General features: G+C 50.6%; 1 protein-coding gene across 1 annotated transcript; it reads left to right on the top strand.

The window, feature by feature from the left end:
• Positions 1 to 1,159: 1,159 nt before the first annotated feature.
• Positions 1,160 to 13,861, top strand: LOC103115230 (gastrula zinc finger protein XlCGF57.1-like). The gene is made up of 5 exons (XM_016188943.2): positions 1,160 to 1,231; positions 3,666 to 3,801; positions 4,629 to 4,755; positions 7,662 to 7,754; positions 10,089 to 13,861. Exons 2-5 carry the CDS (start codon positions 3,787 to 3,789, stop codon positions 11,681 to 11,683), a joined length of 1,830 nt encoding a protein of 609 aa, XP_016044429.1. The 5' UTR covers positions 1,160 to 1,231; positions 3,666 to 3,786; the 3' UTR covers positions 11,684 to 13,861.
• Positions 13,862 to 16,004: the final 2,143 nt, after the last annotated feature.

Here is a 16,004-nt window from a genome sequence, read left to right as displayed (position 1 = left end):
ATTTATTTACAAAAAGGAAACACTGACAAAACCATAGGATTCAAGAGGGGTACAACTCCACACAATTCCCACCACCAGAACTCCATATCCCCTCCCCTCCCCTGATAGCTTTCCTATTCTTTATCCCTCTGGGAGGATGGACCCAGGGTCATTATGGGGTGCAATTGCTTCCCCGCTGAACATGTTTTTTTTTTTTTTCTGTAACCAGAGCTCAGCTCTGGCTGATGGTGGTGCCGGGGGGAATTGAACCTGGGAATCCAGAGCCTCTGGCATGACAGTCTGCCCTGCAGGAGAGTTTTTTTTTTTTTTTTTTTTTTTTGCAAAACCATAATGCTGTCTCCCCAGCCCGAGAAATTATTTTTCAATTCATGTTTTCAATTTTTTTAAATTTTATTTCATAGGACAGAGGAATTTGCAGGAATGGGGGATAGAAAGGGAAAGAGACAGAGAAACACCTTTAGCACTGCGTCAATGCGTCAAAGCTTCCCCCATGCAGGTGGGGACCGGGGGCTTGTACCCTAGTCCTTGTGTGTGGCAATATGTGGCTTAACCAGGTGCCCTACCACCTGGCCTAAATTAAATATATATTTATTATTGGATATATATATTATTGGATAGAAACAAATTGAAAAGGGAAGGGGGAGATAGAGACAGAGACACCTGCAGCCCTGCTTCACCGCTTGTGACGCTTTCCCCCTGCAAGTGGGGAGGCGGGGTCTCGAACCCGGGTCCTTGTGTACTGTGACGTGTGTGCTTGATCATGTGCGCCACCTGGTCAAAATTTATTTTTATTTATTTTTTTAATTCTTCTACCGCAAGAACCCACAGCCCTGCCTTGTGGTGATGCTGGAGCTTCTACCTGGTAAGGGACCCTTCCCAATCTCAGGCCTCAAAGTTTCCTGGGGTTTCGGGGTCACCCCCGCCCTCTCCACCGCCCCACCTCCTGGGTCTTGAGAAATCTCTGATCACCAGCCTGGAGCACCAGATCGCCGGCCCGGCCCCGCCCACTGGCGCTAGGCCACGCCCCCAAGCATAACCCCGCCCCGGTTGGCGAAGCCCTGGCCACGCCCACTGCTTCCCCGCGCACGCGCAGGACGGGACTCCGGCTTAATTGACAGCGCCTCTCGCCTGCCGGAAGCGGATGTTGCGTAAGCACAGCGCCATCTTGCTCCCGCTTCCGCGTTCCCGAAACGTCTGGGGCCTTCAAGCCGGCTTCTGGGGAGCCTGCCAGGTGTGCATGGGGGACCCCCCATTCCGGCCCGGGGAGCGGGGCCCGGGGGGCTCGGGCTGGGCGCGGGGGCGCTGCCGACCGAGGGGCCCGGGGCTCCCCCACGTATCCGGAGAAACGCGGATTCCGTTAGACGTATTGTTATTATTATTGTTATTATTACTGCTGTTGTTGTTGTTGGGGCAGGCTCCCAGCCAGCATGAGGGTTCAGCAAGGTCGCAGCCTCCCTGCCTGCGGCTCCGAGGTCCCAGGTTCGATCCCCAGCATCAGCGTCAGCCAGAGATAAAATAATACTTATCAGGCTATTATTATTGTTATTGTTGATGGGGCTGCGGGCGGAGGCACGGCGCAGGGGGTGTTCTGCACACGGACTGGGGCGTCGGAGGCTCCGGAGACCCGGGTTCAGTCCCCGGCACCGCCAGCAGCCAGAGCTGAGCAGAGATCCGGGGAGGATTTATTATTGTTGTTGTTGTTGTTGTTTGACTTGTTATTATTAGGACAGGCGAGCCAGCATGATGGTTTAGCAAAATAACTTTTCTGCCTGAGCCTCTGAGGTCCCAGGTTCAGTCACCAGCAGCAGCCAGAGCTGAGCAGGGATCCGGGAAGAAGGATTTATTATTATTGTGGTTAGAAGGAATTATTATTATTATGATGATGATCCGGAAGAAGGATTTATTATTATTGTTGTTAGAAAGAATTATTATTATTATTAGTAGTAGTAGTAGTAGTACAGGCAAGCCTGCATGACGGTTTAGCAAAATAACTTATTATTATTATTATTATTATTATTATTATTATTATTATTATTATTAGGACAGGCGAGCCAGCATGATGCTTTAGCAAAATAACTTTCCTCCTTGAGCCTCCGAGGTCCCAGGTTCAATCCCCAGCACCAGCAGCAGCCAGACCTGGCAGGGTTCTGGTTACCAAAAAAAAAAAAAAAAAAAAAAAAAGGGGGGGGGGAAATATATATATAACATTCTATAAGGCTGAGGAGACGGCGTAGTCATTCTGGAAAAAAGATTTTCCTGCCCAAAAATCTCTTGAGGCCCTGCACCTCCATCAGCCAGAGCTGAGCAGGGTTCTGGGGAAAATAATAACAATCGTTCTTAGATTATTATTACCATTATTATGCTTCATGGGACCAGTCAGGCAGCATCATGGTTCTGCAAAGAAGACGACCCTCCTGCCTGAGGCTCTGAGGTCCCAGGTTCAATCCCCCTGCATCACCCTCAGCCAGAGCTGAGCAGGGCTCTGGGGAGGGGGGAAAAATCCACATATGTAAAGAGTGATTATAAATCAACAAGAAAAGTCAGGGCCAGGGAGGCAGCATAGTCTGTTCTGCAAACAGACTCTCCTTTCTGAGGCTCTGAGGTCCCAAGTTCAGTCCCCAGCACCATCAGCCAGAGCTGAGCAGGGCTCTGGGGAAAAAAGAGAAAGGGCAGGAGGAGGGCGGCTGGGGAGACAGCGTGATGGTTCCGCAGAAAGACTTTCCTCCTTGAGTTTCCTCGTACCTGGGCTCAGTCCCCTGCACCGCCCTCAGGCAGAGCTGGGCAGGGCTCTGGGGAAAAGTATAGTAATCACTATAAGGTTATGATCATCATCATCATTATGATGATTAATGGGATCACAGTGACAGCGAGATGGTTCAGCAAAAAAAAAAAAAAAAAAGACTCTCCTGCCTGACACTCTGAGGTCCTGGGTTCAGTGCCCAGCACCACCATCAGCCAGAGCTGAGCAGGGCTTTGCGGGAAATTATTAATAATAATCATTATTCGATTATTTATTATTATTAGTGGGACAGGGGAGGCAGCATGATGGTTTTGCAGAAAAGAGTCTCCTGCCTGAGGCTCCCCGAGATCCCGGGTTCAATCCCCAGCACCACCATCAGCCAGAGCTGAGCAGGGCTTTTGGGAATTAATAATCATAAGGTCAGTAATACCATTACTAGGACTACTGAGGCTAGGAGCCAGCACAGGGGTTCTGCAAAATAAGACACTCCTGCCCGAGGCTCTGACGTCCCAGGTGCAATCTGTAGCACCACCATCTGCCAGAGCTGAGCAGGGCTTTGATTTTGAAAAAGAAAAAAAAAAATCCCACATATGTAAAGATTTCTTATAATCAACAAGAAAACAACAGGGCCTGGGAAGTCCTATAATGCTTATGCAAGAAAGACTCTCCTGCCTGAGGCTCTGAGGTCCCAGGTTCCATCCCCAGCACCACCATCAACCAGAGCTCAGCAATAAAGCAAACCAGCAGATGAATAAAAACCACATATGTAAAGAGTTGTTGCAAATCAACAAGAGAAAGACGGGGATGGGGGGGGGCTGGAGACTGCAAATTCTCTTAAAGTTAAAACCTGTGGCTGCTCCCACCCCCCTCAGAGTGTCCCCTGTGTCGCCGTCCCCACACTCATCCTCCCTTCTGTCTGTTCCAGGTCCCAGGTGGGGAGCTGTGGCCGGGAGCAGCCAGGACCCAGGAGCAGCCCCCCAGCACCCTGCCCTGCCCTCCCCTCCCCTCCCGGCTGCGCTCCCCCTGCCAGAGTCCCGGCCCAGACCATGGAGAGATCTCTGGTGAGCTGCCCACCGAGTCTTCTTCTCACTCGTCCTTCCTGAGGGCCCAGGGGTCCGTGGGGACGCAGAGGAGCGAAATGCCCCTCCCGGGACACAGCCCCCGGCCCCACCCCCAGGTGGCATGTGGCGCCCTGCAGGCCACGGGTCCTGAGGGCCGTCCAGGCTGAGTGGACGGGGCTCTGGGTTGTGCCGGGCTCTGGGTGCGTGTGGGGACTGGGGATGCCACCGGGATCTGTGTGCCTGGCACCGCGCGCTCCACCGTGGACGCCACTAAGCGTGGTCGGGGGATGGCAAACAAAGCGCTGGACTCTGAAGCACGAGGTCCCGAGTCCCAAGTTCGATCCCCAGCAGCACATGGAGCAGAGTGACGTCCGGTGCTTTCTCTCTCTCTCTCCTCCTGTCTGCCTCACGAATAAAGAAATCTGAAGGAAAAGCAAGCTACTACTCACCCCTTAAAAAATACTCTTCTTAACCTAATTTATTTTGCCTCCAGGGTTATTGCTGGGACTCGGTACCTGCACTAGGAATCCACTGTTCCTGGAGGCCATTTTTTCCCCTTGAGTTACCCTTTAAATGTTTATCTTTATTGCCATCAGGGTTATTGCTGGGACTCAGTGCCAGGACTGTGAATTATTTATATCCGAGAGAGAGAGAGAGAGAGAGAGAGAGAGAGAGAGAGAGAATCCAGACTTAACTCCTTGAATTTGGAGCCTAGTGCTCAGAGCTGAGAGGCTATGTTTCTGTCCCTCCCCACCCCGGGGCTGTCTGGCCGTCCCTAACTGAGTCACCACCACCCCCACACAAACCCCCGTGTCCTTCCTTTCCAGGGGACGGTGTCTTTTGATGACGTGAAGGTGACCTTCTCCTGGGAGGAGTGGCAGCTCCTGAGTGATGCCCAGAGGAACCTGTACCAGACGGTCATGCTGGAGACCTACAGCAGCCTGACGGCCCTGGGTGGGTGTCGCACTGGGTCCCCACAGGGCAACGACTGACATGTGATAATCCCTAACTCGTCCAAGTTCACCACTGCCTGCCCCCCCCCCTTTTTTTTTTTTGTGGTCCACTGGCTTGTATGGTAGTTCTCCATCCTTTCACTTTGAGTGTGTTTGTCTTGTTGGGTCAGGTGGGATTTCTGCAGACAGCATATGGTTGGGTTGTATTTTCTGATCCCTCTTCCTACTCTGTCTTTTGGTAGGTGAATTCAGGCCATCGACAGTTACTGATGTTATAAATTGAAGATATTTTAATGCCATTTATTGTAGATTGTTAGAGTGTTCTGATATATGGCATGTTTATGGTGGTCTGACTGTTTATAGGAGACCTTTCAGAACTTCTTTCAGGGCAGGCTTGGTGATGGTTGCTTCCTTCAACTGTTGCTTGTCTGAGAAGGTTTTGATGCCTCCATCTAGTCTGAATGACAGTCTAGCAGGATATAGTAGTCTTGGCTGAAAGCCTTTCTCATTGAGCACTCGATAGATATCTTGCCATTCTCTTCTGGCCTGTAGTGTTTGTATGGAGAAGTCTACTGCTAATCTTATGGGTTTTCCTCTGTTGGTGACTCTGTTTTTCTCTTGCAGCCTTCAGGATCCTTTCTTTATCCTTATTCCTTTCTTTCCAATCTAAGTATGACATGTCTTGGTGTCTTTAAGTCTGGGTTAATTCTGTTTGGGACCCTCTGGGCTTCTTGAACCTTTATGTCTTTGATGTTGTCTAGTCTAGAGAAGTGCTCAGCTATTATGTCCTGAAGAATGCTCTCTTCCCCCCTCTCTTTCTTCCTCTGGAAGAAATATAGTATATATTTAATATATATAAACATAACATATATTTATATATATATAAATATAATATATAAATATAGTATATATAGGCCAATAGTGCCTATATTATTTCTTTTCGAGTCATTTCAGCATCTTTTACTTTCTCTTTGTGATTTTACTCCTCTCTGTTTTCTCTAACCCATCCTCAGTCTTGCTGACTCTGTTTTCGGCCTCATTTATTCTAGTCTCTCTCCCCTTCCCGTTGTTTTCTGTAGTTCAGCTATTTTGTTCCCTGTTATGACACTGTTTTAGCTTGTTCAGCTAGTTGTGCGCTTAGCTCAGCTGTTTCAGTTTCCAGCTCTCTGATGACCTCGAGATAGCGCTTCCTTTCAGAGACTCATACGTTATTTCTGCATCTCTGATGACAAGCCTTTCCTCACTCCTGGGTCAAATTCCTTAACTAGCATTTGGATGTTGACCTCATTCTTGTGTGTTTCTACCTTTGGGGAGGTTTTAGCTGGATGTTTGTCCTGGTTCATTTCTCCAATATTTCTCCTTGGTTTAACCATCATTATAGTGTGTTATGAGGCCCTTCCATCAGCACTTTCCAGTCCACTGATCACTCTTGCCTGGATTGACTCGTGTCTGAGTAAGATACTTAAAGAGTTCACCGTTGTGGAAATAACAGTTGTTTCAGTATTATTTCTATCCCTGATTTGGAGCACAGTGGCTGTTAAAGCCTCTTTTATTCTTTTTTCTTCCCTGTAGGCTATGGGAGCCTGCAGGCTTTTTACTTCTAAGTAGGTTGTTTTTTTTTTTAGCTTAATCCCTCACTCCTGACCAAGAGATAAAGCAGGGTGGGGGAGACATAGCACAGTGTCTATGCAAAGAGACTCCCAAAGATCCAACGACGCGGGTTCAGTTCAGCTTCTCTGCCAAGCCAGGCTGCACTGCTGGGCCCTGTGGGTTTCTAAACAAGTGCTGTTTATAGTCCGTAGGTTCTGAGGCAACTATTCACCATGTTCTCATTAAGAGAACAAGATGGAAAGGCTCCCACCACATAGCCCCACTGCTAGGCCACCGAGGTGTAGCTCTTCTCCTGAGATTCCTGGTCAGTTCTCTGTCCCCCGGTGTCAGCACAGGGCCTCCCCGCCGCTGCTCCAGCCTCTGAGGGCAGTAGCAGTGGAGACTCACGGTTGCATTTGGTGAGTCTCAGGGGAGTCCTCTCCTCTCCTCCCCTCAGCCATCTTTTTGTTGGTGAAACAGACTGGAGGTGGCTCTTCCACCAGCAAACTTCCAGACTGTTCCCAGCCACTTGGGAGTAGAGACGGACTTTAGCCCAGGAATCTCTCCTTAAGCTCCTCTCTGTTCACGAGCCACACGTGTTCTCACTCCCCGGCGACTTGATGGGTTCCCAAAGTCGTCCCAGTCTCGTCTGTTGCAGTCTCAGGTGATCTTTGATATTCCTTTTTTTTTTTTTTTCTTAAATCTTTATTCCCTTTTGTTGCCCTTGTTGTTTTATTGTTGTGGTTATTATTGTTGTTGTTGATGTCGTCGTTGTTGGATAGGACAGAGAGAAATGGAGAGAGGAGGGGAAAACAGAGGGGGAGAAAAAGACAGACACCTGCAGACCTGCTTCACCTCCTGGGAAGCGACTCCCCTGCAGGTGGGGAGCCGGGGGCTCAAACCAGGATCCTTATGCAGGTCCTTGCGCTTTGCGCCACCTGAGCTTAACCCGCTGCGCCACCACCCAACTCCTAATATTCCTTGTTCTCTAGAGAAGTTTCTCAACTGGGTAGAGCTGCAGGTCTGGCCAGAGTCGTGGTGTCTGGGTGCTCAGATGATCTGGTGGGTTCCCAGTCGTTTTGAGTCCTATTTTGATAAGTCCCAGGTGGTCTCCATTGATACTCCTAGTTGACCGAGGAGAGGAGAGGAGAGCAGTTTAATTCTTTATTATTTGTTCTGTCTATTTTTTGCAGAATGATCATGCCGTCCCCCCAGGGCCCTCACTGCTCATTTCTTGAAGCTGGGGACACCCTGCAGAGTCTGTGGAGCTAACTAAAGCGTTTGGTGTAACGGTCTCCATTCTCTCTCCCCCCACAGGGCGCGGTGTGTCCAAACCTGAGGTGATCGTCAAGCTGGAGCAAGGAGCAGAGCCCTGGACTGTAGCAGAACCTCCCCCCCGGAGCCTCTCAGGTCAGTCAGCGGGGCTGGGGGTGGGGGGTGTCCTGTGAGTGTCAGCTGTGCTGAGCACGTGGCACCAGGGGGTCCCCCGAGTCCAGACCAGGGAGCTCCCAGGGCTCAGACTCCTGTGCCCCTCTCCCAAGTTACTATGCATACGAATTGTCATTGTAAACCTCACTGTTTTTTATTTTATTTTTTTTTATTTTATTTTAGTGAAAGAGAGAGACCAGAGCCTCGGGCAGGAGCTTTTTTTTTTTTTTTCTTTCGCAGCACCTCGGTGATTTTACAACAACCCGATATTTTTATACATTTTAATAAGAGAGAAAGACACAGAGAGACCAGATCCCTGCTGAGCTCTGGTTTAATGTATTTTTTAAAATATTTATTTACTTATTTATTCCCTTTTGTTGTTGTAGTTATTATTGTTGTTGGATAGGACAGAGAGAAATGGAGAGAGGAGGGGAAGACAGAGGGAAGAGAAAGACAGACACCTGCAGACCTGCTTCACCGCCTGGGAAGCGACTCCCCTGCAGGTGGGGAGCCGGGGGCTCAAACCGGGTCCCTTACGCCGGTCCTTGTGCTTTGCGCCAGATTTTAATGTTTTTTTTACAGAACCATGATGCTATCACTCCAGTCCAATATACATATATTTATTTATTTTAGTAAGAGAGATACCCAGAGAGAGAGAGAGAGAGACAAAGACACAGAGACCAGAGCCCTGCTCAGCTCTGGCTGCTGGTGGTGCTGTGGATTGTACCTGGGACCTCAGAGCCTCAAACAGGAGCGTCTCTTTGCAGAACCATGATGCCGTCTCCCAGACCCAAAGATCCAATTTTATTAGAGATGCAGGTCAAGTCCAGTCCGTTCCTGGTTCCCTCCTATTCACCTCAATTATCATCTGTGCAATTTTGCTGTCATTCTTTCCCCCGGTCCCACCATCTGTTCAGTTCCAGATACCAATTTACAAATTTTTCCTTGCAGGGGATCAGTAGGAGAGTTTCTGGAATACACACACACACACACACACACACACACACACACACACACTCTATCATTGTAGAAATAGGCAGGAGGAAAAAAAAAGATTTTATTTAATGGTTGGACCAACTGCATCCTGGTTCTGCAAAGAGACTCTCACAGCTGAGTTTCTAAGGTCCCAAGTTCAATACCCAGCACCACCATCAGCCAGAGCGGAGCAGGGCTCCAGTGGGAGGAGGGAGTTGGGGCCCCTAGTTTGAAGGTGAGGGGGGATTTGCAGACACTCGCAGTGGGGGGCTTAGAAATGGTGCCTGTGTGTAAACTCTTGTGCTGTAAGCATGAACCCCGAGTTACATGGGAGGGAAAGAAAAATGAAATAAAAAATGGGGCCAGTGTTCCAGGAGGTGGCGCAGTGGTAAAGCTTTGGACTCTCAAGCAGGAGGTGCTGAGTTCGATCCCCGGCAGCACATGTGCCAGAGTGATGTCTGATTCTTTCTCTCTCCTCCTGTCTTTCTCGTGAATAAATAAATAAAATTAAATTTAAAAAAAAGGGGCCAGGCAGTGGCGCACCTAGTTAAGCACACACCGCAGTGCACAAGGCCCCAGGTTCAAGCCCCTGGTCCCCACCTGCAGGGGGAAAGCTTCTTGAATGGTGAAGCAGGGGTCTCTCTCTGTATCGCTCTCTCTCTGTCTCCCACTTCCTTTTCAATTTCTGTCTCTGTTCTATGATAAATAAATCAACAGTATTTTTAAAAAATGAGTAAAATAAAATGCTACAATATTGTTTTATGTCCCACTAGGCTTTTCCTTCCATTCACTTTCAGTCTTTTTTTTTTTTTTTTTTGCCTCTAGGGTTATTTCTGGGGCTGGTGTGAATCCACTGCTCCTGGAGGCCATTTTTCCCATTTTTGTTGCCCTTGTTGTTAATTGTTATGGCTTGCGGTGGTAGTGGTGGGGGTGTGTGTTAAACCTGGGACTTTGGAGCCTCAGGCATGAGTCTTTTTGCATAACCATTATGCTGTCTACCCTCTGCCCAATTGTTGTTATTGTTGTCATTATTGTTGGATCTCTCTCTCTTTATTTTTAGATTTTTAAAAAATATTTATTCCCTTTTTATTGCCCCTGTTTTATTGTTATGGTTATTGTTGTAGTGATTGATGTCCTAGGACAGAGAGAAATGGAGAGAGGAGGGGCAGACAGAGAAGGGGGAGAGAAAGACAGACACCTGCAGCCCTGCCTCACCGCCCGTGAAGCGACCCTCCCCACTGCAGGTGGGGAGCCAGGGGGCTCGAACCGGGATCCTTCCGCCGGTTCTGCCCCGCCCCCGGTCTCCAACTTTTCCGCACCCGCCTCTTCTCTCTCTTGCAGCTTTCAGGATCTTCCACCGACGCAAGATCCCGTACGAATGCAGCGAATGCAAGAAGACCTTCTTCGACAAGTCCTACTTCAAGACCCACCTGAAGATCCACACGGGCGAGCGGCCCTACGAGTGCAAGGTGTGCGCCAAGAACTTCTGCTGGAAGTCCAGCCTCAACCTGCACCTCAAGACGCACACGGGTGAGAAGCCCCACGAGTGCGAGGTATGCCACAAGACCTACAGCCAGAAGTCCTACCTCGTGCTGCACCTCAAGACGCACACGGGCCAGCGGCCCTTCAAGTGCACCGAGTGTCAGAAGACCTTCTACCAGCGATCGGACCTCCGGAGGCACCTCAACATCCACACGGGCGAGCGGCCCTACGAGTGCCCGGAGTGCGCCAAGACCTTCTGCTGGAAGTCCAGCTTCCGCCTGCACATGCGGAGCCACGTCCGCGACCGGCCCCACGAGTGCCCCGAGTGTCACAAGACCTTCGCCCAGAAGTCCTACCTGGAGCTCCACCAGCGCACCCACACGGGGGAGGGCTCCTTCGACTGTCAGGAGTGCAAGAAGAGCTTCTGCAAGAAATCGGACCTCAAGAGGCACCTGAAGACGCACACGGGCGAGAAGCCGTACGCCTGTGCCGAGTGCCACAAGGCCTTCTCCGACAAGTCGTACTTCCGGGCCCACCTGCGCAGCCACACGGGCGAGCGCGCCTACGAGTGCCCCGCGTGCCGCAAGATCTTCTACCAGAAGTCCTACTTCAAGACCCACCTGAAGATCCACACGGGCGAGCGGCCCCACGAATGTCCCCAGTGCGCCAAGACCTTCTGCTGGAAGTCCAGCCTCAAGCTGCACCTCAAGACGCACACGGGCGAGAAGCCCTTCGCCTGCCCGCTGTGCGCCAAGGCCTTCTCCTACAAGTCCAACTTCAACATGCACCTGCGCAGCCACACGGGCGAGCGCGCCTACGAGTGCCCTGACTGCCGCAAGCTCTTCTACCAGAAATCCTACTTCCAGCGCCACCTCAAGAGCCACAAGGGCGAGCGGCCCCACGGCTGTCCTGAGTGCGCCAAGACCTTCTGCTGGAAGTCCAGCCTCAACCTGCACCTGAAGACGCACACGGGCGAGAAGCCGTACGCCTGCCCGCTGTGCGCCAAGGCCTTCTCCGACAAGGCCTACTTCAAGACCCACCTGCGCAGCCACACGGGCGAGCGCGCCCACGAGTGCCCGCACTGCCCCAAGGTCTTCTACCAGGAGTCGTACCTGCAGAAGCACCTGCACACCCACTCGAGGGAGCGGCCCCACGGCTGTCCCCAGTGCGCCAAGACCTTCCGCTGGAAGTCCAGCCTCAACCTGCACCTCAAGACGCACACGGGCGAGAAGCCCTTCGAGTGTGCCGAGTGCCAGAAGATCTTCTACCAGAAAGGCGATTTCCAGGCCCACCAGAAAGTCCACACCGGCGAGAAGGCCTACCAGTGCCCGCAGTGCCCCAAGACCTTCTGCTGGAAGTCCAGCCTCAAGAAACATCTCAAGAGCCACTCGGGGGAGGAGACGGCCCGAGAGAGTAAGCCACGGCCAGAGGGGCCGGGCGGCGCCCCCGGTTAAGCGCACGCGTTGACACCGGGGCGCAAGGACCCGGGTTCCAGCCCCCGGTCCCCGCCTGTGGGGGGGGGGGGATGTTTCACGAGCGGTGAAACGCCTCTCTCTCCTCCTCTCCCCACTTCTCCGTCTGTCCCGTAAGAAATGAATATATAGATAGATAGATAGATACGAGTAACTTTTTTTTTTAAACCAGATGTCGATGGACATCTGACTAGTCAAGTCATGCAGGAGAGGATCTGAATGTAACGAATCATAAACATATTTGCTGTTTATTCAGACGTTGACCTGCGTATGAGAAGCCACTTGGGTGAGGAGCCTATGTGAATGTATAGACTACATTAAAAAAAATAAATAAATCGGGAGTCGGGCGGTAGCGCAGCGGGTTAAGCGCACGTGGGGCAAAGCGCAAGGATCGGCCTAAGGATCCTGGTTCGAGCCCCCGGCTCCCCACCTGCAGGGGAGTCGCTTCCCAGGTGGTGAAGCAGGTCTGCAGGTGTCTGTCTTTCTCTCCGCCTCTCTGTCTTCCCCTCCTCGCTCCATTTCTCTCTGTCCTAGCCAACAATGACATCAACAACAATGACATCATATAACAACAACAATAACTACAAGAAGGGCAACATAAGGGAATAAATGCATAAATATATAAAATAATAAAAATAAGTAAAGAGTAGATTTTTAAAAAATAATGAGTAAATAAAGTGGGAGGAGGGCGATCGCGCTCCGGGTGAAGTGCAGCTAGTGCAGAGCAGTAGGACCAGTGGACCAGCGCCAGGATCCCAGTTGAAGCCCCCGGTCCCCTCCTGCAGTGGGGCGGGAGCTTCCCGAGTAGTGAAGCCGGGCTGCAGGTGTCTCTCTGTCTCTCGCCCTCCCTCTCTGTCTCCCCTCCTCCCCTCTCAATTTCTGCCTGTCTCTACCTAATAAGTAGATAATAAAAAATTTTAAACGTTAACACATAAAGGTGGAAGATAGCAGAAAACCTTTCCACTTGTATGACAGAGGTCTGCGAGAACTGATTTTGCCTTCACTACTGAGGTCAGGAATTGCATTTCTTCTGTTGGCTTGCTTGCTTTTGCTTTTGCTTTTCCGCGTTCCTGAACTGACCAAATGAGCCTTTGGTGTTGCTGTAAAGTGGAAGTGGCATCAGGATCGAAGGAGGGTGCCCGGGAAGGTGGTCTCGGGAACATAGATCACCCCACGGCATGCCACTCGGAGGGCAGAACCAAGGTGGTGGTTTTTAACTCTCCATTTGCCATAACTTGGGTTGAACTTGAAGCGTGGCCAACGACACGAGCCAGTGGGAGAGGAACAAACCCACCTTATCTCAGGTCAAACTATGAAGCAAGAAATGCGGCTTCAGAGACTAAAAGACTCTGGACTGGGGAAACAGGAGTGGGGGAGGCGGCAGTGGGAGTCGGGTACAAACAGCGATTCCCAAGGAGATTAGAGAGACTCGGGGGGGCAGGCGGTGGCGCCCCTGGTTAAGGACACGCACGCGCTCAGGTGCACTAGGACGCGGGTTCAAGCTCTTCCTCTCTCTTCTCCACGGTGCAGCCCGACACCGGACCACAACACTGGTCCCCGCCTGCAGCGGGTGGGGAAATCTTCACAAGTGGTGAAGTAGGGCTGCAGGTGTCTCTCTGTCTCTTCCCCACCCACCCCTCTCGATTTCTGCCTCTATTCAAGAATAAATAAAAACCTTGAAAAGAGAGAAATTGCCCTGCAGATCATTATTACTGCCAGGAAAATAATGGGGATAAGACCAAGAAGAAAGAGCAAATATAGGTAGATAGTATCGAACTAATAGCCCATATCTGATCTTGGATCACGACCGATGTTTCCAGTGGAAGGGAAGGGGACATGGAACTCTGGTGGTGGCAGATTTGTACAATGATGCTCCTGTCTTAAAATTTTGTGAAAGTATTAAATGACTATTAAAAAATATATGAAAGTGAGGGGTCGGGCAGTAGCGCAGCGGGTTAAGCGCAGTTGGCGCAAAGCACAAGGACCGGCATGAGGATCCCGGTTCGAGCCCCCGGCTCCCCACCTGCAGGGGAGTCGCTTCTCAGGCGGTGAAGCAGGTCTGCAGGTGTCTGTCTTTCTCTCCCCCTCTCTGTCTTCCCCTCCTCTCTCCATTTCTCTGTGTCCTAACAATGGACAATAACAATAAAAAAGGGAAATATATATATATTATATATGATTAATTAAAAAAAATAAAGCAGGGAGGCCAGGTGGTGGCACACCTGGTTAAGTGCACACATCACAGTGCACAAGGACCCAGGTTCAAGCCCTCAGTCCCCACCTGCAGGGGGGACCATTTCACAAGTGGTGAAGCAGGGTTGCAGGTGTCTCCCTCTCTAATCCCCCCCTTTCAAATTCTAGCTGTCTCTAGTCAATGAATATAACTTAAAAGCAAGCTGTATGAAATCTGTAGGCATTCAGCCTAAATATATTGAAGGGTGGCGATATTCGATACCTCATGCTTTAGTGGACCGGCAGGAGGAAGGAACCTGAGTAGCTCAATCCTTTCTCTTAATACTTTATTTTGGGGGGGGCTGGGTGGTGGCGCACCTGGTTGAGTGTACGTGTTACAATGCTCAAGGACCCGGGTTCAAATCCCCATCCCCCCTTGCAGGAGGAAAGCTTTGCAAGTGGTGAAGCAGGGCTGTAGGTGTCTCTCTCCCTCCCAATCTCCCCCTTCCTTCTCCATTTATGACTGTGTCTATCAGATACATAAAGATAATAAAAAATTATATTTAAAAACTTTTTTTAAAAGATTTTATTTATGAGAAATAATAGGAGAGAAAGAATGAGACATCACTGGTACGTGTGCTGCCAAGGACCGAATTCGCGACCTCATGCTTGAGAGTCTAAAGTTTTACCACTGCGCCACCTCCTGGACCAATATATTTTTTTGTTCTTTTACTTAAAAAAAAAAAAAAATGCAGCTTTGCCTTAAAATGATGCTGGAGGTTGGACCTGGGAGGGCCCTTCCCAACCTCAGGCCTCAAAACCTCCTGGGATCACCACTCCCCCATCTCCTGGGCCCAAAAAATCGCTCCATGAGGAGCAGGAAAAGCCTGTTCCCACGCCCCGCCCCCGTGGGATAGGCCACGCCCACGCCACCAAGCCACGCCCACACCATCTGGTTTCACACACACACCCCCAGGCAGGGACTCTGGCTTGACTGACAGCCCGCGTCCACCCCTGTGGCCCCCAGTGGTTCAATCCTCAAATTTTGCTTTGGGGACTGAGCAGAACTATATATATTTATTTTTTTGGGTGGTGGTGCAGCTGGCTGAGCGCACATGTTACAGTGCGCAAGGACCCAGGTTCAAGCCCCTGGCCTCCACCTGCAGGGGGAAAGCTTTGCAAATGGTGAAGCAGGGCTGCAGGTGTCTCTCTGTCTCTCACCCTATCTCCCCCTTCTCTCGACTTCTGGCTGTCTCTATCCAATGAAGATAATTTTTAAAAATGAAAAAAAAATCTTAAAAAGAACAATATATATTTTTATTTAGAAAAAAGGGAACACCGACACAAACCATAGGATAAGAGGGGGACAACTCCACACAGTTCCCACCCCCAGAACTCTGTATCCCATCCCCTCCCCTGATAGCTTCCCTATTTTTTAAAATATCTTTATTTATTGGATAGAGACAGTCAGAAATCGAGAGGGTAGAGGGAGAGAGAGATACACCTGCAGTCCTGCTTCACCACTTGCAAAGCTTTCCTCCTGCAGCTGGGGACCGGGGGCCCGAACCCGGGTTCTAGTGCACTGTTACATGTGCGCTCAACCAGGTGCACCACCACCCGGCCCCAGCTTCCCTATTCTTTATCCCTCTGGGAGCATGGACCCAGGGTCATGATGGGGGTGCAGAAGGTGGGAGGCCTGGCTTCTGGAATGGCTTCCCCTGGATTTATTTTCTTTCTTAGCGACGGAGAGTCGACAGGTCTTAACTTATCCGAGGGCTTGGTGCCATGGTTCGCCTGCTGAGTTTGGGCTTCTGACTTGCGCCCACCCAGGGTCCGGCCCCCCACCCCCGGGGCCACAGTGGGAAGCCCGGGAGCTGTGCTCTCTTCTCTCCCTGTTCCACTGTCTCTGTAAATATGATAATAAAAAAAATCATGGGGCTGGGTGGTGGCGCACCTGGTTAAAGCACTCACGTTACAGTGCTCAAGGACCCAGGTTCGAGGACCTGCTGGGCGAAAGCTTTGCAAGTGGTGAAGCCAGGCTGCAGGTGTCTCTCTGTCTCTTTCCCCTCGATTTCTGACTAGCTCTACCCAATAAATAAATAGAAATGATTAAAAAAAAAATTTTTTTTTGAGA

Source organism: Erinaceus europaeus, chromosome 23 (assembly GCF_950295315.1).
Source record: "Erinaceus europaeus chromosome 23, mEriEur2.1, whole genome shotgun sequence".
Lineage (NCBI taxonomy): Eukaryota > Metazoa > Chordata > Mammalia > Eulipotyphla > Erinaceidae > Erinaceus > Erinaceus europaeus.
This window is presented reverse-complemented; position numbering and strand designations above follow the sequence as displayed.

Bases quoted from the DNA above. Each gene is read 5' to 3' on its own strand.
- LOC103115230 (XM_016188943.2), top strand. The intron at 4,756-7,661 runs GTGGGTGTCGCA...CTCCCCCCACAG, and splicing joins CAGCAGCCTGACGGCCCTGG to GGCGCGGTGTGTCCAAACCT. The intron at 7,755-10,088 runs GTCAGTCAGCGG...TCTCTCTTGCAG, and splicing joins TCCCCCCCGGAGCCTCTCAG to CTTTCAGGATCTTCCACCGA.